This window comes from Falco punctatus, assembly GCF_963210335.1.
Source record: "Falco punctatus genome assembly, chromosome: 13".
NCBI classification, from domain to species: domain Eukaryota; kingdom Metazoa; phylum Chordata; class Aves; order Falconiformes; family Falconidae; genus Falco; species Falco punctatus.
This window is the reverse complement of record NC_137593.1, coordinates 29,167,267-29,194,670: the sequence shown is the minus strand read 5'-3', so window position 1 is coordinate 29,194,670 and position 27,404 is coordinate 29,167,267. Positions and strand designations below refer to the sequence as shown.

Here is a 27,404-nt window from a genome sequence, read left to right as displayed (position 1 = left end):
GGCACAGCCGCCTGCCCAAGGGTAGCTGCCTGCGGGAGAAGCAGCCCCAGCTGGGATGTGCCTCACATTTTGGGAGTCTCTTCTTCAGGGAAACCCGCAGCCCTTCCCCGCAGCGGGGTGGCCCCAGCAGCTGTGCTGCAGGGTACAGCCTGTGGCCCTGCCGTGTGGGGGCTGTGGCAGTTTTAACCTCCACTTGCAGCCTCTCCCTCCAGGAGGGTTTGGGGGGACACAGGTTCCCTAGGAGAGCACCTGCCTGCGCTGTGGCACTACCAAGAGCCTCCACACTGCCGTGACGGGTGACTTCTGCTGCTGCAGCCTTGCTGTGATTGAAGGGGAACCTCACCCCAGCACAGTCCTCGTGATTATGTCTCCCAAAGCAAGAGAATCTTCCCCCTGTCTGGAAGTGGCATCTGGAAGGAGGGTGAGGATTTCCTCTGAGGTACTGCAAGTGAAAGAGCTTTGAGTCCCAGCTGACGCCCCATGTTGCGTCTAATCACACGTCGCCTTCAGGAGCTCTTGGAAATATTGCATAGCGTCCTTGCTCATCTGCCCTGCAACAGTCTTCAGAAGGTGTTGTGTGGCCTACGGGAAGAGAAGGGATCAGTAAAGCAAGAGCTGCCGTGCCAGGCCAGTGAGCCGTCCAGCCTAGAAGCCATCTCCAGCAGCAGTCAGTGGCAGGCCCTTAGGGAAGGGAAGAGGAAAATCTTGCCTCCATACCCTCATGCGGCAGCTGACCACATGTCAGTGTGGGTCTTCTGGCCAGACTCAAAGCTGAGAGCACGCCCAGGGAGGGTGGGGGTGTCCAGCAGCAGCTCTCCCAGGAAAACCCTCACGCATCAGCTTTTTCAGAAGTTTGCTGCTGCAGTCTCCAGAGGACAGTTTTCCAGCTAGAGTGATAGGGCGCACTTTACTCTGGATCCTCTGAAAAGGAATTCTAATCCATTTTCAGGAGACATAAGTTTGGAGAACTGCTCTACAGCCGCTTCACACCACTTGCCATCCTAGTGGGGAATCCTACCACCTGCGTTTGGGGACCCAGGTGCCTCCAGCCACCTGGGAGCTAGGATAATCAGATTTACTGAACTGTGTGGATTCGATGGCCTGGCATATCAGATTCATAGGAAGATAAAGCTCTAGTAGGTCCTGGTTCACAGTGGTTCTTTTCTGTTATTAAGCTAGGAAGGGCAGAACCCGTGAGTATTTCTGGAGTCACAAGGGAATCCCAACAGCTAACTGCTTTGGAGGCTGAAATAAGCTTCACTGGGAATGAGTGGCAAAAACATTGCATTGTGACTGGCTCATTGGCTCCGTGTGTCCTTGGCATAAACTCTCTTAGGAACAGGTATTTCAAGGATCCAAAAGGGCATGGGCGGGCTTTCGGTGTAGCTGCCTCAGAAACTGAAGAAATTAAGGTGCTGTCTACTCTGCCTGGCCTTGCAGAAGACCCCTCTGTTGTGGGGTTAGCGACAGTCGAAGTACAGGTGTCCATTGCTGCTACAACGGGGTGCCAGCATCAATGCCACACCAACCGCAGCTCCCTGATTCCCACCCACAAGCTGATTTGCTGACTAGAGAGCTGAGGAGTTAGTGACCAGTAGGACCCACTCATACTGTTAATAGCCCATATGGCCAGTGTTAGAGCTTGATGGAGAATGGAGACTAACAGTGTGCTACCATGGCTTGAAAGACGTCATGTCGCCGTTGAGTGCTGCTGTACCAGTGATGCTAAAACTTCCATAGGAACTGGAATCAAAGGCAGCCAAGTGGTACGCCACCACTGATAAGGCAAAGGCGTTTTTCTCAATCGCTTTGGTGGCAGAGGGTAGGCCACAGTTTGCCTTCACTTGGAGGGGCATCCAATACACGTGCAATCGGCTGTACACAGGGTGGAAGCACAGCCCTGCCATCTGCCATGGGCTGATCCAGGTGGTACGGGAACAGGACGAAGCTGCAGAACATCTACAATACATTGATAACATCATCGTATGGGGCAATGCAGCAGCAGAAGCTTTTGAGAAAGAGGAGAAAAACACTCAATTCTTGGAGCACCAGGCCTGCAAGGCCGGGCTGTGGCTGGAGGCTCCCAGGCCGGCCCGACTGGCGGCCTAGCGGCAGCGTGCGTAAGGGCTGTACGGCTGAGGTGCCCGGAGCGGGGCGGGAAGGCCCGGCGCAGCGGGCTGGCCCAGGCCGCGCTCCTCCTGCAGCTGCACTTCCGGTTCCCCGTGACGCACTTTCTAAAGCCGCCCGGAGAGGGGCGCGCGCGCACGGTCTTCCCCCGCCCCCCGAGGTCCTGTCACGTGAGTGGACGGAGTGGCCAATGGGCGCGCGGGGCGCCGGGGCGGAGGCGGGGCTAGGTGCGCGTTCTCGCGGCCGGCGGCGGGAGGCGAGGCGGGAGCCGAGGGCGCGGGCAGCTCCCTGTGCGCGCGCCTTGCCCTTCTCCCCTTCCCCCTCCCCCCCCCCTCCCCCCCGCCCCTCCCGGCTCCGCCGCCATGTCGGAGGAGAAACCCAAGGTGAGGCGCGACGGGGCCGGGGCAACCGCGGCGGGGGCCGGGCCCGGGGAGCGGGGGTAGAGGCCTCTCCGCCGGGCCCTGGGGCCGGGTTGCCGGTGGGCCCGGCCCCGCCCCGCCCCGCCCCGCCCGGCGGCGTAAGGCGGCCAAGATGGCGGCGTGGGCCGGGCCGCGGGGAGCAAGGCGGCCGCCCCGCCGAGGCCCCAGCACCACCGGGGGGGACCGACCGGCGGCCCACGGCCCGCTCGGGGCTGGCGGACTGCGGGGCCGGGAGCAGGGCGCGGGCCAGGGCCGGGCCTGCCGGGCGTTGACCCCTCCGCATCCTCCTTTTTTTCTTCCAGGAAGGTGTGAAAACGGAGAACGATCACATCAACCTGAAAGTGGCGGGGCAGGACGGCTCCGTGGTGCAGTTCAAAATCAAGCGGCACACCCCGCTGAGCAAGCTGATGAAGGCGTACTGCGAGCGGCAGGTAGGCACGGCGCGGCTCCGCTCCCGGGCCCGGCCCTGCCCTCCGGCTCCTCGGTGCGGTAGCGCGGCCCCTTCTCGCTGGGCGCCCCCGCAGCGCCGCGGCCGTGCTGCCGCCAGCTCTCGGGGCCTGATCCTGCCTCCGAAACCAATTCACGCTGAATTTTTAGTGTCGTACCGCTCAGTTCCCTCGCCTCTAGAAACTTTACCAACTTCGTCTGCACTTGTCTTTGGTTTGGAAAAAGGCACAAAACCTGATTCTCCTGTGCCACGATTTTCACAGTGGTGGGGTTTTTTTCTCCTCCTTTCATGTGTCTCCTGTTGCCTGCTGTGCAGTTTGGCCTCCTGTATTCTGCAGGTGGCTACTGTGTGCGGGGAGCCGTTCCTCCGTGCCACCCTGGGCTGAACAGGAGAGGTTTTTTTCCCCACAGCCCAGCTCCTGAACCCATAGCCGCCTGTGCCTCTTCACTGTATTAGGTGGCACAGAGCAGAGAGTGGGGATGGGAATGGCTTTTGGAAGCCAACTCGGATTTTGTTTGCCAGCATTTCAGTTTGCCCGTTATGTGCAGAATCCTTTCTTTTTTTTGCTTGAAGCTTACCTTCTGCCCTGTCCCATGCCTGATGTTGCTTAATGCCTCTCAGCCTGGGAATGAGAACTGATGCGAAGGGTCTCTTAAGGGTGGTGGGAGTGTTTGAGTTCATGTGGCTCGGTGCATGACTGGAGGTGTGAACCGCATGAGGATTTTGAAGGGTTTTAGAGGGCAAAGCAATGACCTCAATCCCAGGGGCAGGGAATAAAGACTGCCTCGTGTGATTAAAGGCTGTCAAAACAGGCTTCAGTCATTAATTCACCTTAGCTTTTAAGGGCAACATTAATTTAGTAACGCTAGACCCTAGCATTTTTCTAATAAACCTTGCAGGTAAAAACTTGTGTCGAGACTTGTAAGTTCTTTTTTTTTCATCGGTCTCCTTCATTGTTCCTTTTTCATCAGAAGATGGAGAGCTAGGACCAGGAGCAGATGCCTGGCATGAGTGAAAATGTGTCTGAACTATGGATAGTCAGCATGGATAGCTATTTACACAAAAAAGTAGTTTTTTTTCAGATTTTTTTAAAAATGTTTTCCCTTGAGTCAACTTAACCTGCCATTACTTCTCTGACTGCATGAGAAACAATTGCTGATCCTTCCTGACATGTCCTCTGAGGCTTTATGGTATGGTGTATTGATTGATCTCTTCTTAAGTTACCTTTGTAAATCAACTTTTTGTATTTGTGCCTTGCAGAGTAGGATCAGAACCAGGTGCCAAACCTGCTCCTGTGGTTTCATATAGAGTCCTTGCTGTGACAGCAGCATGCTGTTACGGGATGTTGCTCAAACCACTCCGCTTCCTCAGTTTATAGCAAGATACATGTGCTAAGTTTCCTGCCTGGTTAAATCTTTTGAGTTTTACTTTTGTTAATATTTGTTCTGACAGTCAATCCGTAAATGTTTTTTGTTTGGGTTCAGAAACAAAAGTGTGGTTTCTCACATCAATTACTTTAAACTTCCAGGGCTTGTCGATGAGGCAGATTAGATTCAGATTTGATGGACAACCAATTAATGAAACAGACACACCTGCACAGGTATGAAAAATACTTTTACTGCAAACTGCTATACGGATATTTTGATGTCTGCATGCAGATCAAAGGGGGTTTGAAATCAAAATGATTCTGAAATAGTTGCTGGAAGTTTAGCATGTTCCAAATAACTTGTCTAGGGTGGGATTATTATTTCCCCTCCTCCTCCCTGGAATATTTTCGCTGTTTGGTGTGAGGGGGGTGGGAACACGTAGGACCATTGGTGCTGAATGCGCTGGCATGAGTGCTGATGTGGAAAGGACCCCTGGTGAGTGCTGGCAGTTTTGGCTGTGTCCTACCTCTGTGTCAGCCTGTTCAGAGCCAGCGCTGAAGCTGTAGCTGTTGTCAGCACTGGCAGTGCTGAGAACGTGGGGAATTGATCACTGGGGCTGGCAAGGCCCAAGGCGAGGAACAGAGGAGACGCTTGACTGGGTGATTTGTTGTGGAAGACACTAAACTGGAGTTTGGTCTGACACTGCCAAACGTGCCTCTGAGACCCATTTCAGTGTTGGTGATACTTCGGTCGGAGCAATGATGCAGTACCTGCTCTGGAGTGACCAATGGAAAGTGTTTCATGAATTAATTAAAATTGCGCCTTAACTGCTCTATTAGTCGTACTGGTTAGGAGTAGAGAGCTAAGTGCATTTGCAACCATGTGTATTTAAAGTCTTGTATTTTCCCTTTTACTCTTAACAGCTGGAGATGGAAGATGAAGACACTATTGATGTGTTCCAACAGCAGACAGGTGGAGTGTGTTAAGACATGCCGTCCTTTTGAGAAAAGGAGTTTAAAGATCCTCATCACACCTCACTTTCTCATCTGTCCTTGGATTTGCTATTAAATAGTAAAGAAATGAACATGCCAATCACACAGGATTCTTCTAAACTTTAGAGGACGTTTACCAAAATTGCTTGTTGTCTTTGACGTACTGCGTGTGCAAGTCAAAACAGCATCTGCAGGGATTAATCTATATCTTAAATTGGGCCAATTTGATTTCAGTTCAGATTAAGTAATACTCGTCTCTCTGCTGTTTTTGTGGGTTTTTTTAATCTTTTTTTCTTCTTTTTTTTTTTTCTTCAAACCTGTGGCCTAAATATTCGTCCATGTGTTAGGGCATGGAGTGTTCATTCCTGGCTCTTGTCGGTCTTGCCCCTCTGTTTAATTCCAATCATGTAAATAATTCAGTATATTTTCATGCCAATTGTGAGCATAAAAGTTTCCTGTTAAGATATGCGTAGGAGAAGGAAAAGAGATGCTGATTTTGTTTTTAGCATGTCTTGCAAATGTTACTTCAGAAGCATTAAGCCTGTGATGCAAGGCTAGTACATGCAGATACAATGCTTAGTATAGAGTTGGAGTTTAAAATATTGCAGATTTACATGTGCTTTGTCATATTATGATAAAGTCATTCGAAATATACTTTTTTAATGCAGAACTGAGATTTGTCATGAATTATTGTCAGAACCAGTTGGCAGAGCAGTTGGTCCAAAATCTAACGCTTGTGATAGAGCAGCAATACTTTTTGTTGCACAAGCTTACAAGCAGAGAAACCTGCCACTGCAACTTCAGCCATTTGCTGAGTGCTGGGCAGAATCTTGTCACCTTCCTCCTGCTCCCTTTAGTATGTCTCTTTATTTCTTAGTGGGTACTAGAAGCGTGTGGCCTCAGGTTTCTTTGTAATACTTGTTTTTGGTAGATAAACTTGATAAATGAGGAAAAAAAGCGCCTTTTAATGTCACCAAGCTGTATGTGTGGAAGAGCTGTCAAGAACCTGGTGAGCAAGGAAAGAGAGAGAGGGGTGTGTGTGTGTCACGTGTTCAAAAAAATAATAATCTGCCCTGCTGTCTCCCAAAATTTACTGAATTTTAAATGCTTTTGCGTGAGAGGTTTGAGCTCTGCGCAAAGCATGGAGTCTGTTCCAGATGAATTCTGACAAAAGTTACCCCGTTGTCCCTCAGCGGGTTTGCTGCTGCACCGTGGGGTCGTTACCTGCCTCTTGATATGTACCCGACCTGTTTGGCCATGTTAGATCATCTCCTGCTTGCTGAAAAAGTCCCTGTTTTCTTTTTAATTTTCTTGTATGTGGGCTGGGGTGGGACATCCCATAGATCACATTGTTTATTCACCGATTTGTACATTTATTTGTTGTCCTTTACTATTGTATACAGTAAATCTAGTTTGGTACTCTGTCTCGTCCCTCGCGCTCCATGCGGCCCGCTCCCCCGACCTCGCCGTCCCCTGCCAGCGGTGCCTCGTGCCCACCTTGGGGACCCTCGAGGCGCCAGAACGCGCAGCCAGGCGCAGATCTGCGGGGATCCGCTGCGCGCCCGCGCCCCCGCCCCCGGGGGAGCTCTGCCGCACAACGCAGCCTCTCGCCCGCTTTTCTCTCCCCTCCTGTCCCCGCGGAGCGGCTGTGGTTTCTCCCTCCGCGTCCGCAGCCTGTTCCCTGCGGGCCCGCCGCTGACAGCCGCGTCCCGCTGCCCGCGGAGCGCCCCGAGCCCCCGTCGCGGCCGCCGTGCTGCAGCCCGTCGGGGCGCGGCGCTTTGCGCATGCGCGGCGCCGCCCGGCGCTGGGAGGACTGGGCTCGTACCATCGAGGCGGAGCGGCGGGGAGGCGGCCTCTCTAGCCGGCCGCGCTCGCTAGCCGGCCGCCCGGAAGCGGCGGTGGGGCGGTGCCATGGCGGGGACGGCGCTCAAGCGGCTGATGGCGGAGTACAAGCGTGAGTCGGGGGAGCGGCGGAGCGCTCCTCGAGCTTCCCCTCCTGGCGGGGCCCTTCTGAAAGCCCGGTGGCCGGGCGGCGGCGGCGGGACAGGCCGGGCGGCGGCGGGTCTCCCTCTGTCGCTCTGCACGTTTCCCAGCCGGCGCTGGCGGCTCCGCGCCGCTGGGCCCGCAGAGCGCTCCCGGTCTCCCTGCAGGGCACCGCGGCGGGGTTTTGGGGTCACCGGGGGCTTTGAAGTGCGGCTGTGGAAGAGGGCGGTCACGGATGGCACCGCTTCCCTCTGCAGGCTCGTTTTCCCTTCGCCGTTGCTGTAGGCCTCGGTGGGAAACCGCCCCGGGGCTGAGGGGACCTGTGGGCTCTCGGCTGGGTCGCCGAGGGGCGGTTCGTGCGCGGTTGACACATCTGGCAGTCAGTTGCAGGGAGAGTTTAGTCATGGGGGATGCCAGGGCATCCTGGGCAAGCAGCCAGGTTTGGGTTTTTTTTCCTGGTTCAGTTTTCCAGGTGGTTCAAAGTGCGTCCATAGAAGCCTCTGTGGCAGAGCTTTGTTACCTCAAAGATAGAGGTGTTTTGTCAAGGCCTTAACAGAAGCGCAGGGGTCAGTAACAGCACTTCAATTTGAATTTAGTGACCAGTAGCATAGACTTGATTGATTGTTTAAAAAATCTCTGTGAGATGTGACTTGCACAGGGTGGCGAGCAGCGATCTTTGCTGCCCCATCGGAGGGAGCAGGGACCCGCTGCTGTGGGCTGGGTCCCTCTGGGACATCCCATTTCTCCCAGGGTGGGTCACCTCCCTGGTGAGCTTGCGAGGTGTCCAGCGGCAGCTTTTCTTGGCAAGAAATTGTTCTTGTTTTTTTGTTTACCTAGTTGCTTTTGGCCCCTGATGTTCTGGCTTTTATTTAAGGCAAGGAAGTAGAACAGAGAAAAAAAAAAAAAGTAGTGTTTGGTAGGGGAAAGATGGCATTAGGCTGTGAGAACTGGCCTCCTGCTCCGGTGAAGGTCATTTATAGAGCTCCTGCGGTTGTCCAGGGACAAGGAATTGTTTCTCACTTTACCTTCATTTAGTAGAAGACTCCAGCCTGTATAAAATAGACTTATTTATAGATGTGTTTCCTGCCAGTACCGTGTTTATTCTCAGGCTGCCTTGCAGAACACAGGTCTATAAGCTGAATCCTCACACAGGTGTTTTGAGGGCCAGGGCTGGTGTGGGGCTCCCAGCCCCTTGGGCTGCTGTTGATAGCAGCTCAGGGTGGTGGGTGAGCCCTGCTGGCACGGTTGTGTGGGTAAAGCTTGTGCTGACAGTGTGTCCTAGAAATCTGTGTTTTTCTGGTTTAATCCAGAAGCACTGACCTGAAAGGCAGCTGCAAAAAGACTTGACTCTGGTTTTATCTATTCTCTTATATAAATCCCATAAGTCTCAAAAAGCATTTTTGATCCTTTTGTTGTTGAGAAACTTTGAGATCTTACTAGAATATCTTGTATGAGTGAGTTCTTTAGGAAAAAGTGATATTAAATAGCGTCAAAAAGGTTTTGACTTAATGCTACAGGCAGATATTCTGTGAATCTTTTCTGCAGTTTCCCGGAGTAACATAGTGAACTGAGGCAACACCTTGTTTGTGATCTTCCTTTAGAACTGCTTTCCCAACTCTAAAATAAAACATAGCATTGTAAAAAATGAGTGTAGTCCACAATGGCTAAGCGTACAATGCTTCTGAGTTACAGGAGTAAGCTAGACTTTTTTGGTTTCTGTGGCCACTTGGATTGCCCTGTGCTGTATGCGCATTTGTAGGGTTGTTACTTTCCTTTAGCTCATTAAACTTTGTTACAAAACCCAGAATCAAGCCTGAATTACAGCCTTTTCCTAGTGTTTCACAAAAGACCCCAGGCAGTTAGTTCTAGCTCTTCAGAAGTTGTTCTGCCTTGTGGAAATTTTCAGCAAGTTATTTTGAAAAATATTTCCTAGTTGTGGTAGTTCTACTGCCTCTTTTTGCAGAAAAAGAGAAAGTCTTGTCTTGGGACAGGGCTGTAGTCTTGAGGTTCAGCTTTGCGTGAACTTTCAGCTCCCTCCTGGCGATATGTGTTCTCGGTGCAGGCTTAAACACTGCATGGCCGTGGGTGAATGCGAGTGTGGAAACAACTTTAAATGACCCCTTCCTTCCAGCTGCCCACCTTGGATGATATCTGGTATATGTGTCTGTATATATTTGTGCAGACAGTTTTGTTTTTCTTTTATTTTCCTCTTTCTCCTTCTCTATCTCTTCCCTTTAGTTAGTTCTAGCTGTGGCGGAGATGTTTGGCAGTCAGTGCCTTGCTGGTTGGGTGTATTTTGTTTACCAGACTTTTAATTCTTTCCTTGCTTGCTCTTTTTTTTTTTTTTTTTTTTAGTTTAGGCTTTTGATTTTCTCTGTGTATGTGCACACACGTGTTTAAATCTTTAAATAAAAGTTTATTGTTACCTTATGTGAAAAATGCTTGACCTTGTGAGGAGTTTCTACCAATTGGAACCAAAATACATGATTCCATTTTGGGCGAGGCTGTGAAATTCCACTGTTTTTCCTTCCTTGTGGAGAAGGAGGGGAAGGTGGCTATGGGGAGCCAGATGAGATTAGTTTTGGGTTTTTTTTTTGGTCCTCACTTAGACCTTCCTTTGCATGTTTGGAGTGTGATTTTTTTTTTTTTTCTACTCTGCCAGAACTAATCTAGCTAAAGCTTTCAAAAAAAAACAGACATAAAAAAGGGCATAATTTGTGTTAGAGTATATGTTTGTTATTAACTATAGACCTAGAATAGTATTAAAGCCTGAAATTAGTCTGTCAATAGCAGCTTACATTTGGGAACTTTAAGACATGGAAGCCTTCTTTTTCTATGTTTACTGTTTCCTGGCTGTATGATCTTGAGGATGTGTTATTGCTGGCTGAACTTTTTAGATCTAAAATGGGTTACTTTAAAAGCATTAAGTCAAATCTGTGAAGGTGCAAGATTTGTAGTGTCTAGTTGTATATGCTGTGTTTCCTTTCTGGTATGACCAGGCAATAGAGCAGTGGATGGTAATGCCAACGGGTATCATTGGGAGTGCTGTTGGGTTAAAAATATAACATTTACATTAATTCTGAGATTTTAAAATTCACCCAAAAAATACACCTTGGGTGTACAGAGCAGAATCTGGTCGTGCTTCAGTGGGTGCTTCCTGTCCTTATTGTTTGGAGAGTGTTTGTGTGGAGCTGGAAGAAAACTCCCACTGCATCAGTGTGGGATGTGATGAGCTGCTATCTCCAGGGGGAAGAGAAGGATGAACGTTTGCAGTAGGCCTCTGCTGCTGTCTCTGTTAAACCTGCTTTGAAAATGCTCTTTCCTGAGCATAACACTTAGGAAATATCTCAGGTGCACGCTGTGCCATGTGTCCACACGAGCTCAAGCTGCCTTACACTGATCAGGTGCTTCGCCAGAGAAGAAAAGTAGAAGGAACAAGATTTTGGTTTCAAGCATCTTAGTTCAGGTGCTGTCAGATCCTGAAGTGAGCATGTGTCCTTAATACTTCCTGAGTCTTGTGCATTTAATCACCTTGGAGATAAGCTAAATTGATAGGTTTTAGAAAGTGTACTGTTGGACTTCTAAGAATGTGATCAGTCTTTATATTAACTGCTTTAACAAGAAAATGTGTTTTCTGTTTGCCTCCTTTTGGCTAAGGCGTAGTTGGCCATAGTGAGCAGTGAAATGAAAAGGAAGGCGTTGATTGTGTGTACACCCAAATCTGCCCCAGGTTCCTAACAGAAACATTATACTTTGCTAGTGTCAGGTCTGTTTCATTCAGTCTCAGCTTACAAGCAAAGCTTTAAAGTAAGGTTTAGCTATGGTGCTACAGGCTGGGACTTTGTTGCGCTTCCATTTGGAAGCAAATCCCCTGACTGCATGCAGCAAAGCCACCCTGCAAAACTAACAGGGTGCCTCACGGAGTATGTGAGGATGGAAACTGCTCCAGATGCTCTCCAGTGCTGAAGAGAGATGTGCAGCCCACCACCTGATTCAGAGCAACCACCGTGGGCTCCTCCAACATGCACCCAGCATGTGTCTGAGTAGAGAGCTCTCCATGACCCCCCAGACCCTGGGGCACCCTGAAGTGGTTGTGGTGATATATAGCTGACCTGGTGCCTTACACATCACCACAGCCTTCCCTTCCAGCAACATCTGCCAGCTTCAGCTCCTCCCCCTGAATCTGCCACTACTTTGTTTCCCACAGAGACTTTGCCTGGCCTTCCCCTTTACCTCTTTCACAAAATATCCCTTTCCTGGCTGCTTTATCCTTTTTTCCACATTGACTGCTTGTCCTTCTGCCTCTCTGAATCCTTTAATAGGACATTGCTGCTCGTGTGTTTGCTCCATAGGACCCCTGAAGGCTTGCATGGTGGTAGGGCACGGTGGGAGGCTGCTTTATCCCATGACTCTTGCTGATGGCAGCTCTCATAGTAAGCAGCATGGCAAATACCAGCACAGGAAGGCAGTGGCCTGGCTCTGCCTGCCCCAAAGAGTATCTGCCTGCTGGTAGCAAGGGGAAATTATAATGCTTTGTAGAACAGGGGCTACATTCCCACACTGGTGTGAGGTTCCACAGCTCCAGATGAGGGCAACAGAGCTGTGGTGTCAGCGCAGCAGGAGGGCCCATCCATGTCCAACGGCTGCACTCACATCGCGACATTCCACTCCTCAGAGGTTTTTCCTGGACCTGCAGTCACCAGTCAACCATGAGCAAGGAACTGCTGCATCAAGGGCTCCTGCAAAGTCTTTCTGCTGGTCTTGCTCCTTGGAGAAAGGAGGTTGAAGGAGGTGGCTCTCAGTTTGTGCAAGCTGCGTCTCTCAAGTAGCTGGTGTAGCTTCAGGTTCCGTGTTTCCCCTGTCAATGCCTTGTGTTGAATGCTGTCCATGCGCAGCCCAGGCAGAGGGCTTGGCTGTCATTGGGAAATAGTGTGTGCAGGAACAGAAACGGCATGTCAGTGTTTGAGGCTGTCGGGTGATGGTGGCTGGGGTGTGGGTGTGCACTGGCATGCTCCTGTCACGGGTGGGTAAGTAAGAGGACAGCATGGCGTGGTACTTTCAGAGGGGGAGAGCTTTCCTTGGGAAAGCATTAAACCATGCGGGCAGAGCAGGGAGTCTTGCAGGCCAGGAGGCCAAACTTGAGCTAGCCAGACGTTACCCCCAGGCTGGATGCCATGGAGAGCAGAGGGTGGGCTGTTTCATCTGCTGACGCACTTCAGTTGTGCAGTCTGCTTGGGATGACAGCCCCAGAGGGGTGGGGTGGCAGAGGGGAGTGGGGTGGGAGACTGTTTGGCCTGGCTGACTTGTCAAAATTGTTCTGTGGTGAAATGTTAAAACACGTGTTCTGATTGTATGCTTTTTGCTGCTCACTTAAAAATAATTGGAAAAATTTCCCCCAACGTACATCAAAGTGACTCTGTTTTGGAGGTTCTGGTAAGACTGAAGCAGGTGATGCTGCATCTGGCAATTCATGCTGTGTAGCTTGTGAAAGCTGTGCTCCCAGTTTCCCTTTGAAGGGCTCTAGAGAAATCACGGGGTAGGATGTAACCATCCGTGTGGAAAGGGAGTTTTTCCTTCCTCAGTGACCAGCTACAGTAGCAGCCACTCAAAATCAAAGCTCATGCGCCCCTGCACTGCTCAGTTATCACTTTGCCTGATCCTTAAGGATGGAAACCTCTTTTGCCTATCTCCAAGGGGAGAGCTGAGCAAGGTGAAGTGGAGAACTGAACCTCCATCCTTGTAAAGACCCTTTGACCCTAGAGTTTGGCTCTTGCTTCCCATTGCCCCCATTTTCCTTGGGAATGGAAAGCTGTATGGCACACTTCTGTGTGGCTGCCTGCTGCAGGGATGCGCAGATGCTGCTATTGGGCAGTTGCAAAGGCTGCCACGTTTTCAAGGAAAATCATGGGAAATATCAGAGAGATTTTCTTCTTAAAGAGAGCCACAAGATGGAGCAAAATGATTCCAGGAGCTCCTGGTTTTGACATCTCTGTATTTCTGTCTAAAAACATCAACAAGAAAAGCTGTTAGAGACCCACTATCAAGCTGGAAAAACCTGCTCCTTAACGACAGGACCTCGTGGGAAACCATAGCTCTGAGTTTCAATCCGCTGCTGTGCTTTTGAACTTCAATCAAAGAGGTCTGTGCCAAAGTTAATGGTAATCTGAGTGAACAAGAGAGTTTCGCTATCTTTCCTGTCAGTGTATCTCAGCACATTTTTGAGGCCAACAGTAACTTAGTTGTTTTAAGACCAATATCTGTGCACTGTTTTGTGCAGCACTACCCACAGTTTTCTTGTACAGCACAACAGAAATTAGGTCAAGCGTCTCCTTTATTGGTTTGTGACTTCCCATATTCCCTGGGTCCATGTTCCTGCTTGTCTTCCTGTGTGGGAGTGTACGTGGCGTTTCCTATGGCTGCGTTTTGTTGTGATGGGCCACTAGTAGTCCAGAGGCCGTTGGTTAGGAAACACTGTTCTAGATAAGCAACTTGAAGCCCTTACTTAAGTTGGCCTAATTAGTCACCTCCTCTGGTCTGACACCCTTGGAGTGTCGCCTCCTGCCTGTTGGTCCCACCAGGTGCCCTGTGTCTCGCTCAGAGCTGGGAGGCTGCTGTTCATCCCCCCAGGGACTACAGGTCCACTGGTTGCCTGTGCATGGCTGAACTTTGCTTTGCCAGCTGCTACCACCCCACAGACAGGAAATTGGAAGTTGATGGCCATTGTACTAGATAGTAGAAAAACAGGTTATTAGTTCATCGAGACACAGTGCTGGGCTGCTGCAGGCTTGAAGCAAGGTGCTGATGCTGAAGGTTGTTGTACAAATTGAGAATTGTACCAGTTCCCTCCAGAAAGTGAGGGCTGATGGATTCAAACTTGCCATGTGCAGGCATGGCTGCTTTATTGTTGCTGCTTTTTTTACTCACGTTTTACATGCCATGCAGGGGAAGTGAGGTTGAATCAAGGAACAGAGCCGCTTGTCAAGTCTCTCTTGCTTCTGCTTCTCCAAATTCTTGCATCATTTTGTATTTTGTATTGATATGCTGTCAAGTCTGAATTGGTAGATAAAGGTTACAGGAATACAACCTGTCTTCTCTTCAGGCTGTTGAGTTTGTACCTGCAGATACTACAGTGATCTGAGAAGAGTGTTTCCCATGCTCTGTGGAAAAGGTTTTTTTCCTCCTTCTCAGTTTTAAATTATTGCCCCTGGGAGGGCTAGGTTGGGGACCTGAAAAAGCACAAAATACCAAATAATTTTGCCTAGAAAAGTAGCTTGCACAGAGAAGTTAAATTGTCATCAGTGAGATACTGGGCCTTCTGCATGTGCAGTTTTGCCCAGTAAAGCATGGCTGGAAGATTCTTCCCATGGTGTCCTCAAGCTTTTCTCCATAGGTGTTCACTGGTGGGGCCTCTGTGCTAAGCCATGTCCACCCAAATGGTACCCAAATTGGTTGGGCTTGCAGGTCATGTTAACCATCCTTGTGTTTTTGTTTTTACAGAGCTGACCCTGAATCCACCAGAAGGGATTGTAGCAGGTGAGGAGCTGAGCAGGGCTTGTGCACTGTGAAGTTGTAGCCTTGCATTCAGGTGGTACTAAGCATTGTTTTGTTTTTTCTTCATAGGTCCCATGAATGAAGAGAACTTCTTTGAATGGGAAGCTCTGATTATGTAAGTTAATACTGGTTTGTATCTGAAATCAGTATTTGCACACTATGATTAGCTTCTAGGAGAACAAGAATGTTAAAGAGAATAGTGTCAGTTCTGCCTAGCATCAACCTTGGCCTACCTTTGGCTGGGAACTTCTTTTCTGACCCAAACAGGGGATGGTATTTGGAATTTAAACAGCAAGACAGAGGCAGGGTTGGAACTTAAGTGATCATCTGTTTTACAGGAGTCATTATAATAAGCATCACTCAGCACAAGTAACTTGCAGATTTTACAGGAATCATTATTTGGGCTCCCTTAGATATATGTTGCATAAACAAACACTTAGGAAACAGTGAATTGCTTGTAGATCTCACAAACCTGTTGGGAGTATTACTCAACTGCAAATACAGGATGGGTTCTCATGTTTTAAGTGGAGCAAAATACACAGATTATCAGTGATAGGAGGGAAAAAAAATCAGTCTAAAATTAGTTTTCTTACTATTCAATTTTTCTCTAGAAAAATGGAAGGGGATTGATCTGAGGAAGTATTCAAACTAAAAAAAAATGGTTTGAAGTTCTTTACACTTCATGAATCAGCTGGTGGTGTAAAGATGTTTGGTGCAGTGGTTCCGTGTAGAAAGCTCTTCCGTGGTGATTAGCTCTGATCACTACTTGTTGTGTTTTGGGGAGTGACAAAGACTTATTTACAAAGCTGTGTCCTCCCCCTTCCAAACTGATGGATATGATTGTTTGTAGCAAAACTTGCCATGAAAAGAAAAAATCTTCTTGCCCAGCATCTTAGAAGTTGTCCTTTCTTGCGTGTACTCTCTTACTCATGCTGTACCCTTCTCTGGGAACTTTGAGTATGTGGAATAGCTGGTGATTTTTACAAAATAAAGTTCAGAAACTGTAGGGGAGAGGGAAAGAGACCTTTGTCACTCGGGTCTGACAATTTATGCAAATGCTACAGCATAAAAAAATGACGAAGCTTCAAACTGCTAAGTCTGTCTTGAAGTTGATGGTCTGTTGTTAGGGTAGATCCAGGCTCTGCATTTCAAGATTCCTTTAGCAAGAGCTGGTGTTTTCCTTTCCTTCTGTCAGGGCCAGGAGGCCCTGGAGAGCACTGCAGGCAGTGGCCGTGGCCCTGCTTGCAGCATGCCTGCTGTGCTCTTGGCAGGTTTTCACACTGCAACCACTGGTGCTGACTTACGAGATTCTCAGCTAGTGTGGGTGGCAGAATTTTCCTAGCTTGGTTTGCTTGGAGTATGTTGTCTAGGGATGAAAAACAAGGTTTCTGTCTCTTGGAATCAGGCACACAACCAATACAAAAGCATCCTGAGCTGTAGCATATCACCTGTTCCACACAAACTGGCTGCATGGGTGAGCCTGCTTTATGGCAAGCATGATTCTCCGAGTTATTTTAGACCTCAGTAAATGGAAGTTTGGATTACCACTGCTTACTTGCCGATTGATATGAAGTGTTGGCAGATGTCTTCGTTTATGTGCAGCAGTTTTTTTCTGTGAGACACAGATCATACTTCCTGGTAGCTCAGTCCCCTGAAAATAAACACTTAGCATAGAAATAGGTGATTTCTTGCCTGACAGCAAAGATTTAGGTTGTGGTGTCTTGCGCTTTCTCTTTCTGCAAGTGGGATAGTTAATACTTTTCTGAAACAGGCACTTTGGAATGTACCAGTTCTCAGTTCAAACAGCTGTGCATTGCTTACAGTGTAGAAGTCCCAGAGGATTTAATGCACTTCTTGGAGTATGGAAGGAAATTCCTGCCTGTTGGTACTTTCTCATAGCAAAGATTGTGTGGTTGAGTAGAGTTTTCACGGGGGACACAGCAAAGAAGTGACTTTTGGATTTGATTCATTACCTAGAAAATACTTTTCCTGATGTTTTCCATAACAAATTCTTTAACAACAGAGGAGCTGCTTGCAGACTTGAAAGCCCTTTAAAGTGCTGAGTGTTGAGCTTCGGGTCTTTGTCAGCACAAAATGAGAGGCGGAGGTGCTTTAATTTTGGTTTCTCTATTGTGTGTGTGTCATAATAAAATTATATTTTAAGATCTGCTAAATTCTGGAGCTGTGGTACAATAGAAACATGTTTACCCTAAACATGTTTGGTTACTTTAATCTCTTTACAAAACTCTGTTAGTAGAAGTGTTTGCGTACATTTGGAAAGCGAGCCTAAATGACTTGTTTATATTTGTCTGTGGTGATCTTCTCAAATGTTTTGTAGTCTCAAATGTGCTGTGTGAGATTCTGGGAATGAAAGAAGTGCAGATAAGGAAATTAAAGTGAAGTTGGCTTCAAATTTTTAGATAGATGAAGTGCAAAAGGTAAGTGGCATAGTAATGAAGAGAACAGAATACTTTTTGTCCTTTGCCCAATTTATATGAAGCTAGAGCACATGTGGTGGCAAATAAATTAAAAAAAAAAAAAAAAAAGACCCTTGAGAAAAGACATTGCCCATTTATCGGTTCAGAGGTGGGATGGGTAATATTACATGAATTGATGTAAGAGCTTGTCTTGGAGATAAAATAAAGCCTTTTTAAATAATGGTAGTAACAATTTGTATTTCTGGTGTCCTTGCCTGCAGCAGCAGTGCTGGATAAATATTAGACATGTAAATATTAAGGCTGTATTGACATGTCTGAATGATAGAACAGTTCTTATGCTCCCAAAGTGAGTGTAATAGATCCAGAATCGAAAACACAATGTGGTAATCTTTCTGAACAGTGGAGGTTTGGAGCCTGGCATAAAATGCACCCTTTTGATAAGACATCAAACAGTAGCTGAATTAGAGTATTTGTGAAAGCCGAATCTCTGCAACAGGGTGACTTACTCATGATGATAAATAGCCCCAGCCTGTCAAGAGAGTTTATCATAATGCTGCTCAATTCCTTAGCGCTGCGTGAGGTCCTGCAGACTGCATTGTGTTGTACAAGTTCATAAATTTAATGTTTCAAGACCCAAGTTTGGCCCTCTTTGGTTGGCATATACAGGTGTGCGTTGCTTTTAAAGTTTATCCCCAAAAGACACAAACCCACGTAATTGTTAAGAACTTTATTAGCCTAAAGATTGCTTGAAAACTAAACAGTATCAATTGAAGTCAACTTATCAAAAACCTGTCTAGAAAGGTAATTAGATCTATAATTAGGCTTCTGACTTTTGTTTAGCACGGAATTCCCCTTTTTGGCATCTGATGACTGTGGGTTTTGGTCTTTTTCCAGCATCTTTTTACAAATAAGCCATTTACAAATGTACGTGAAGCTATGATTATAGAATTAACTGTCCTTGTCAATGCGCTTTTCCCTAGTAAGCTGGCAGATAACCTGCCATCCTTTTCTTCCCCTTGCCTAACTAATAGCCAGCTCATGGAGTTCAGAGTCTTATTTTCGCATGATGTCTTATGTCAGTGGAGTTGTTCATAACATCTCTTGCACAACTGAACAGTCTGGTTGCCTAGCAAGTCATTTAATGCCATATAATGGCCAGAGGAGAACGGAGGGCTGCTGCTCCGTGCTTTAGGGGAGTCTGTAGAGTAGCATCATGCATGGAAAAAGATGCAGAGACTGCCTGCTTTGCAGGGTGCGGAGTCTTAAACGGAGCAGGTTTAGGGCAAGCTTTTTCTTAAGAGTTCTGTGCCTCAAGCCTGTGCAGAATGGGAGCCTTTCACATGCATGTGGTTGGTAGTAGCAAGTGCCTGGTCTCCTGGGGTTCGGGAGCTGCGTAATGCAGCTGGCCTCTTGGCTCAGGGCTCTGTGCTCAGTGGGACGGGTGTTTCTTGCAGGAACCCTAATCAAGTACTGGGTAGTCTGGACTTCAGCTAGCGTAGCAGCTCAGATGAGATCATAGCATGAGGCACGGAGGCTTTGAATGCGGTGTACTTTGAAATCTTTGCAGGTGGTGTGATTGCAAAAGGTGCTATGCTCTTTACCTCTCTGGCTCTGCCAGTGTGCTTTTTGAACTGCAAGTGATCTGTCAAGTTTAAATGTTGCGTCCCTCTGAGTGTTTTGTAGTTGCCAATGCTGTCTTGGATTAACTCTAATTTCTTTGTAGCCGATTCTGGCAGCGCTGAATCACTAAAACAAAAGCATTTTGCTCACATAATGCAGGGCCTAAAATGGAGTGTGTTGGGTTAACACATTTGACAGAAGAACCCTTAAGGCTGTGTGTTTGCTCTCAAAACAGAACATAAGACACCCACCAGCTTTTCAATGCGTGTATGTACATACTCTTAGAAGTTCAACAATAAGCTTTTAAAATGCAGCTGGAATTAAAATGTTCATGAAAAAATGCATTCAGTTTACTCTCGGATACGAATTGAATCCTGACTAAATTTAGATAAAAGGCCAGAAAGCCAACAAAATGGTTGCGATGGTTTCATTCGTTGCAGTATGTTGATGCATTTCCCTGTTACCTGCCAGTGTCAATATTCAGGTTTAAACCACGTAGTTCTTGTGTTTATCTACCAGCCAAGTCTTTTGAATCCCAAAGTTTAATAAGAGAGTGATCCTTCTAGGGCTTTAGGTTTTGCTGGTCTCTGTTTTCTTTTTCCACAGGTTACCAATTGCAGTCTTAACTGTTAAGACTCCTTGAACTTTTTATGTACTTTCTGGCATGGAGAATGTGGATTGGGAGAGGGAGGCATGAATATATTCCTAAACCTTATTTCCCAGACAGTATAACCCTTGTTTGAAGAGCTTTTTAGTAAATACATGAGGTTTCCTTGGCTAAGATTTTCAATGATGAAGCTTGTTTCCTGATCTTTGCAATTGAGGGAGATCATGTTTGTGTTATAACTTCCAGATGGTTCATCAAGTCTGAATAGATCATGTCTAATAAACTTTTTTGCTCACTTTCCAAAGATGTGTTATGTAGGGAGGGTGAAGTAGTTGTCTTTATATTCTCAACTTGATTGCACTTTGAACTAGAAGATGAACACAATAAGGAAATGTTTCTACAAGAACCCTGATGAAGCCATTTGTTCTCCGTGCACTTGAGGGAGTGCAAACTAAGTACCTTAAGTCTGCAAAGAAACATTGTCCTGCATCTAGCAATTATGGTCCCGGAGCTGTGTTTTTATTTTTACAAACCGTCGCTGTGTTTTTTGCATCAGATAATGATAAGTGTTTGTGTGGTTATTCTTGATACTGGCAGTTTGAAATCTCCATAGGTTTTATGAGTTATTTTGGAGCTACAGCACTTGACATCTCTGTCTTGTGCAGCATAACAGTATCTTCAAAGGCACAGGAGTCCCACACCTGCCTCTGATTTTTCTTTACGTTCAGACGCTCAAATCCCAGAACATGCCTTGGAGCCAGATATTCCAATATATCCAGACACACCCTGCTAATTAAGCAGTGTTATGACCTTCCTAGTAATTTAGTGTGCAAGCTTTGATTTCCCCCTTCCCTCCCAAACCCCATATTTGGATTTAAGTTTATGGGGTGTGGGATAAGAGTGCGTTAACTCCTTGTTTCATGGAGAAGATGATATAACCCAAACCTCATGTCTCATTAGACAAGAAAATGAATGAAAGAACTATTTAAAATTCTGGTGAGTAGCTTTTTTTTCTGTTTCTAGGGGTCCTGAAGACACCTGTTTCGAGTATGGGGTTTTCCCTGCCATTCTGAGTTTTCCACTTGACTACCCATTAAGCCCTCCGAAGATGAGATTCACGTGCGAGATGTTTCATCCAAACAGTGAGTCTGATACAGCAGGACGTACAGGGGAGTGGGTTGCTTATGCACCTTAAAACCAAACTTTTGCAGTAGGATAGCTGGCATCCTTACCAAAGGTGGTTCTCTCCCTTCGCAACCTTGAGTATGCAGTAGGAGTGTTCAGCTGTCCAGCAGTTTTGCTCTGTCTTAGGGTCACTTTCTCTTTATTACATTTTTCCTCACATACCTTTTGGTCATAAACAGTCCAATAAAGATTCCAACCATTTTGCTGCTTTTCAGATCATCCCAGGAGTACTTGTAACTATTGTATAAATAGTTTTAAAGATAAATCTCCTGTACATGATTTGAGATTTAATGAATTAGTACAGACTATTTCCAGTTTTGCTTTGTGGCTTGTTTAAATAGTTTGGTATTATTTTAGCAAGTGAGAATTTGTTCATATGCACCGGTGTGGATGCAGCTTTATTAGGCAGTGTGGCTTTCTCCCTTTCAGTCACAGGTTTAGTAACGTTTCTGATGTTGCCTTTCTGAAATACAGAGTGCTCTGTCCAAGCAGATAACACGTTTGCAGGCATTTACTATTAAGATTTTGCTGGCCTTTTCTCTGCAATTCTGATGGTGACAGTAAGACTTTGCAGTAGAAGTCATTGAAGTAACAAGTACAGCTAACAGGTTTGAGCCTTGGACAGGTAAAAACCTTAAAGCCCCCTTCTGCAGCTGGGAGCACTACTTTTTGGAGTCAGCCTTGGCATTCTTTGTAAAATTGTTGCTTAGGACATTTTTATGACATTATGAAATTTAGCTGTGGCCTTGGCTTGAAGTTTGCTGCTTCGTGTGCAGCATAGCCAGGAGTGGTGGGGTGCAGAGAAGCACAAACTGCCTGACTCCTGTGTTACAGAGTGGCTCTGCATGTGGGCACTTCCTCCATGGAGTTAACTGGGACATACTGATGGTCAGCTCAGCTCTTTAAAGTTCCATGACTCTGGATCATGTTAATATAAAGTTGAGATGACCTAAAGTAGATGCTTGCATCTTCTTTCTCAAGTGGTGTTGTGATGGTCGTACCCAGAAAGGCTGTAGAAATGGGTGACTCTGCAGTGCTTTTTCTGTTCCTCAAGTGCTTACTCCTCCACCTGTGAGGAATTGCAAGGAAGATGTTTAAAGTTTGCTGTGTTCCCTTACCTTGCAGTTTGTGTTACACGCAGGGAGAACCGAGACACCACAGGGCTATCTTCTCTTAAAATAAAATGACATTCATGGATGCTGTAGTGAAGATAACTTCAAAGTAGTGATCGGTGGCAAGTCTTGCATTAGCACTTAGTGACAACGTGGGAAGATGCGTATGTCTTCCTGGAATCAGCCTTTGCTGTCTTGACTGTGTGCTTGTGGTCCAGCTGTTTTAAATGAGGCACTGCATAAAAACAGTAGAATAACTTACAAGTGAAATACCTTTTACCAGTATGTTCCTAACTTGCAAGAAGTGGTGCTGATTCAACGTGTGCTGTTTTCATCTCTTCCAGCTATGGCTGGACCAGCTCCATCCCCAGCCTGGGGCTGCAGCAGGGGATGTAAATAAAAGTCTTCCAAAACACTTAACATGCAGGCTTGGGCAGACATTAGCTGGGTGAATGGGAGGAACTGGAAATGAGCTGGAAATTCCAGTGGTCATTCCCTCTTTTTGTTTTGTCTTGTTTTCCTGGCAGTGGCACAGGTTTGGCCACCCGAGGAATAGAAGCACTGAAAGTACTGCATTGTCATTCCTTGGGAAGCTGCAGAATTAGGCCATCTTGCTAAAGCTGTGTTTCAGTTTGAGCTCCATTTTCTTTGTCTTGCCTCTTCAACATTTCCTTGGCCTCGTTATCAAGTCAGTGGAGCCCAGTGTCTGTGAAGATGACTTGTACTGTTGCAGGTGCTTTGCTTCTGCTAAAGGTGGGACGGGAAGACATCTATATCCCTAATTGATAGGTTCCCTTGTTTCCGTGCTCTTTAACGCAGCTGAGCTTTAAGCAAAATTTAAAATAGTGTGAACTCTTTCAGTTGCAACTCAGTAATGTTCAAAATAAGATCGGTTGTATTGTTTATAACATAACACTTTTCCCTCCTTGCTGCAGCAGAGTAAGTTTGCTTAATTCTTTTTATGGTCATGGTCCAGTGGAGAACTCGCCACATGCATTCAGTGCTGTGTGACGGTTACCCTTTGATTTAAGTAGGACTGCTTACCGACTTGGGGCTGTGTCTGTGCATAAATGCTTGCCTTGTTCCACCAGGCTGCATCGCTTATTTTTTCCATGGAGTCTACCACTGGTTATTGAATGACAGGAGTGCTCCCAGAAGGCTTTTCTGTTGGGGAAGGATGACCCAAGTTTGTTAAGATTTGCTTAGAGGAGGTTGTTGCTAGATTTTCTTCCTTAAAATTTTGTGCCCTCTTGCCTTTGGAATAGGAAATTTGAAACTGGGTTTAGCTTCAGTCACGTGAAGGCCAAGTCCAAACATTCATCTATGCTAAAGATCTGGGGAGGCCGAGTGTTTCTACTGAGTAACAATCAATGCCCTGTACTTCTTGTGCAGTTTACCCAGATGGGAGAGTTTGCATCTCTATTCTTCATGCTCCTGGGGATGATCCCATGGGATATGAGAGCAGCGCTGAGCGGTGGAGTCCCGTGCAGAGTGTGGAAAAGATCCTCTTGTCAGTTGTTAGCATGCTGGCAGGTAAGGACTGCTGTTTTATTAGCTGTAGATCAGATAGCAGTTATTGAGTTAGCTAGAGCTGCTTCTTGCTGTTTGAATTGCTAAGCAAGCAGAGGATATTTAAAGCTGCTCAGCAGCAACCGCAGTTTGTAAAGCGCTAGTATTTATTCATTAATAAACCAGTTCTCTGAAAATAATTGGAAAAAATAAGACTGAATTAGTAAACGGGCATTTCTAGCTTTGTGAGCGACTACTGCTTTCCTTCTAGCAGCAGCAACTGAGCAGATGGTGATCGTCGGGTGGGTCTGGAGGCTCAGCTGGTTCCCTGCTCCTGCACAAAGCCTGTACTCCATCTTTACATTTGCTATGACGCCTGTTCAGCTCTTGCGGGTCTTAAAGCTATTGATTACAGCCTGTCTCCGTTTTAGCAGCTGGAGGGTTACTGGCCAGATCTAACCAGTATGATAAATGGGAGCCCATGCCCTCTGTGATTCACAAGCCAGCACCGTCCATTTCTGTTTGCTAGCTGCCAGCCTGGGAATGTTTCGAATTCTGCTACCTCTGGTTTGGAGGAAGGCTCCCTGAGAAGAGGGGTGGGGTGGAAAGCTTTTCATACAGCCTTTTGAATGGTTTTCCCTAAATCCAGCAAGGGCTGTGGATCACCTCTGTGAGGTACAACTCCCTGAAAGATGGGTCCTCTTCCGCATAGCGAACCAAGCCACTGAACTGCCTGAAAAGGGCAGAAATGTGTCCTTTAGAATTGGTTTTGAATGATAAAAGGTTTCAGACAGTTTAGAGGGTTTAGAAGCACCAAAGCTGATCAAAGAGCAAGCAACATTTTTTTACATGGGACCGTTTTAGCTTCAGAATAGTAACGTACTGTTGGGAAGTACCTTGCTGGGCTTCCCATGGTCTCCAAGAACTTGGTTCGTGGTGCAGCCTTACCTAGACTGGTTAGCGTGGGAGTCACCTGGTCTCTCTTGTTCTCTGCCTGTGCACCCTGTTTTCCCGTGGCTTTTGGAGGAGTTAGTGTAAAACATCAATGGTCCAGCTTCTTTCAGGCTGCTGACAAACTCTCAGCTCTGGTTCTGCAGATAGCGTAAGCCCAAGCTTACCAAACAGGGTGACCTGCACATCTACTGGTTTAGGGGCAGACCATCAGCGCTGTGTCGAGAAAGACATGAGCCTAGGATATCTGCAGTGAACTGGGCTGGGGTGGGTTTGGGCTAGTGTGGGAAGGAGAATGTGTAGAGTATATTCTGTCTCGTGACTTGTATAGTCCTGCGATGGTTGTCCCACTGTATGCTGACTACGCACTTGATAAATCCCGTGTTTGAGTTTACCTCTGGACAAAACGAAGTGTTGGAGTCACAGAGGCTTAATGTACTTTGTAAAGCGCTCTGAAATCCTTGGATGAAAGACGTTGCAAAATGAAAGCATTCTATGGGTGTTTTTGGTTTGTTTTGCTGTTCTTTAATAGAAAAGCCATCCCAAAGAGTGACAGAGCCTGTTTGGGTGGCCCGGTCAGGAGGGCTTTGTGTCTGTGAAGCTGCAGAACCAGAAAAAACATTTTGCAGGGAGCAGTGTGCAGTTTTAAAAACCCTTGACAGCAGTGGTGGTGCCACATTGTGTTGTTCCATGTGCATGCTGGGGCCTAGCTGCTGAGAGCATAAACAAAAGGAAGTCTTGCTCCTCTGCCATTTGTTTCTTGCCTCAGCTGGACCTTGCTGTGATATTCTCTTGTGATCAGTTAAGTCAGAACCGTTTGGGAATCCAGCAGCTGTCACTGGGTTTTCTTTAGTGGTGTTTCTGTAGTCCAAGCAGGGGAAGTGTTCCAAAGCCACAGGGAAGTGGCAGTACAGAGGCATTATTGAAAAAGTGAGAGGGTCTTGCTCCATTGTCTGCCTGCCCACCTATCTTTCAGTCTTTTTCATTTCAGAGCCAAATGATGAAAGTGGAGCCAATGTAGACGCCTCCAAGATGTGGCGGGAAGACAGAGAACAATTTAACAAAATTGCCAAGCAGATTGTGCAGAAGTCACTCGGACTTTAATCTCACAAGGAGACTGAAGTGTTTTGTATTTTTCTCCACCTGAAAACGAGCAGTGCTCAGTGCTGGCACCAAAAAGGAAAACTTTGCAAAACTATTGGCCTAGGTCTTCTTATCACTCGTTATGTATTTACCATCTCTTTTCTTCCACTGCTCCAGAGAAGCCTCTAGTTCACTCACTAAATTGTGTGGAAAAGGGATTTAATACTAGGGAAAATATGGAGACAATGCTGTTCCAAAGGCTGCTTGTTGCTACCTCACTTCATGGTTTGGAAAGCTTGGAGACTTTGCAATCTGCAGCCTGCCTTTGCCCATCTGCCGTTTGAGAACGGAGCTGTTTTGGATCACCTGCTGGAAAACTTAGTTGTGTGTTTTTATAGGTAGCATTGCATCTGGAGCACCAGTAGGCAGCAAATAATCTGTCAATTTTCTGATACTCACTAAGGACAGCATTTGCAATCAGAACTAATTAGGAGAGAATAGGTAGCAAGAGAGGCTATAAACTAAGGTTGTAGTCAGGATGTGTTAGCAAAGAAAGTGATTGTGCAGCATGTAACTTAAGATCTGGGGAGCTGCTGTCAGTGGCTGGGGGTCCAGAACGGGCAGGTGTTCCCATGTAACACTGTGAGTTTGTACTGAGTGTTTGAGTCAGTGTTTGCTTGGAAGAAATTCTAAGAGCTGCTTTATTACTCCTTAAAGACACTCAGTTGTAATCTTTACCTTCAATTAGAGATGCAAGATGTAAAGACTAGGTTCTTAAATACTTTGGTCAGGTTCACCATGGGCAGGTGGCACCAAGGTAGGCCATTGGCAGCCTGAAAATTTGCTGAGAATGTGTCTGCTCCTCTGGGCATGTAAAATACCTCTGTCATAATGTCAGCTCCTCTCCTGTTGGCATTTGGGTGTCGAGAGGATTAGGCATAGCTGGCCTTCGCCATTACAGCCCAGGTCACCCGTTTTTAAGGTGAACGAGCAAAGATGAACATGATGAATTTTGTAAAATTAATTGTAACACTTCTTTATGCTGACTGCTCTTGTGTGCTTAAATATCAGTCAGAGAAGACGCAATTTTCTAGAGTATGGTACGACGCATGTTTAGAGCTGCAGTGTATTGTAGCTGACTGCTGGTGTGGATGGTGCAGGAAATACCGGCTGCAACGATCAGTTTGTAAAACTGCTTAAGGGCCACTGGTGACCTTTGCACTTCGCAAGCAAATCTCTTGTGTAGGTCCAAATCTTCTCCAGTTTACTACAAGCAATAACATGCCCATCGATAGCACATGCAATCAAATTCTGTTGGCAGCTTTAAACGGGCTAAATTTGAGAAGGGCTTTTTATTGGTTTTTTTCTGTGAAAAGTGTGTGACATGGAAGGAGTCGCACCATGGAGAAACCTTTACGGAGGTGATTGTGTGCATGCGCGTGTGTACAATTTGTCAGTATTTGTGTCTTGCCATCTGTGCTGCAGATTGCAGTATGCCATTGTTCTGCACCTCTGAAGAGTCTGTGTTGCTACAACTTGCTGATTTTACCTCTGTGTAGAAGTAAGTCTTCTTGCTTTGTTGTAAGGGTGGGAGGGGAACCTGACATAGTTTGGGAGCAGAAATGGTGAAATAGTATTGTACCTAACTAGTATTTCAAGGCATACAGGAAAATGTAGCACTTCTATGCAAACTGGGAGCATTGTCTGAATTGTAGTAGATGGAACGTTGCTCCTGGGAGCGCTGCAGCTGCTTTTGGAAACAACGCTGGAGAGCATGGCAAGCGATGGATTCAACAGACACGGCAAAAGTGGGCTTTTTTTAAGTACGGAGTATTTTGTTCATGTGTGCTCACTCATTATCTTTATTTTGTGGTTGGATTTAGTCTGTATACTGAAAATAAAGTGATTATATTTTCTCCTTTCATAGATGTATGCAAATGTATTGCAGTGGGTGTTTTATATGGGTAATCAACTAGTTGGGAGAGTCCAATTCTGACTTGGTCCAAAGGAAT

General features: G+C 46.6%; 2 protein-coding genes across 4 annotated transcripts; both read left to right on the top strand.

Annotated features, from left to right (window-relative positions):
- The first annotated feature begins 2,349 nt into the window (after positions 1-2,349).
- On the top strand, positions 2,350-6,777 carry SUMO3 (small ubiquitin like modifier 3). The gene is made up of 4 exons (XM_080410457.1): positions 2,350-2,510; positions 2,849-2,977; positions 4,523-4,594; positions 5,285-6,777. Exons 1-4 carry the CDS (start codon positions 2,490-2,492, stop codon positions 5,345-5,347), a joined length of 285 nt encoding a protein of 94 aa, XP_080266583.1. The 5' UTR covers positions 2,350-2,489; the 3' UTR covers positions 5,348-6,777.
- A 401-nt stretch (positions 6,778-7,178) lies between these two features.
- UBE2G2 (ubiquitin conjugating enzyme E2 G2) lies at positions 7,179-27,316 on the top strand. Of its 3 annotated transcripts, none has more exons than XM_080410454.1 (6): positions 7,179-7,307; positions 14,834-14,869; positions 14,957-15,002; positions 20,576-20,694; positions 23,242-23,382; positions 25,286-27,316. In XM_080410454.1, the coding sequence occupies exons 1-6, from the start codon at positions 7,265-7,267 to the stop codon at positions 25,411-25,413; spliced, it is 513 nt and encodes a 170-aa protein (XP_080266580.1). In that variant the 5' UTR covers positions 7,179-7,264; the 3' UTR covers positions 25,414-27,316. The 3 variants fall into 3 exon arrangements, with proteins under 3 accessions (XP_080266580.1, XP_080266581.1, XP_080266582.1); XM_080410455.1 differs by having other exon boundaries at positions 7,185-7,307; positions 25,301-27,316; XM_080410456.1 differs by lacking the exon at positions 7,179-7,307 and adding an exon at positions 13,281-13,475.
- The last annotated feature ends 88 nt before the right edge of the window (positions 27,317-27,404 follow it).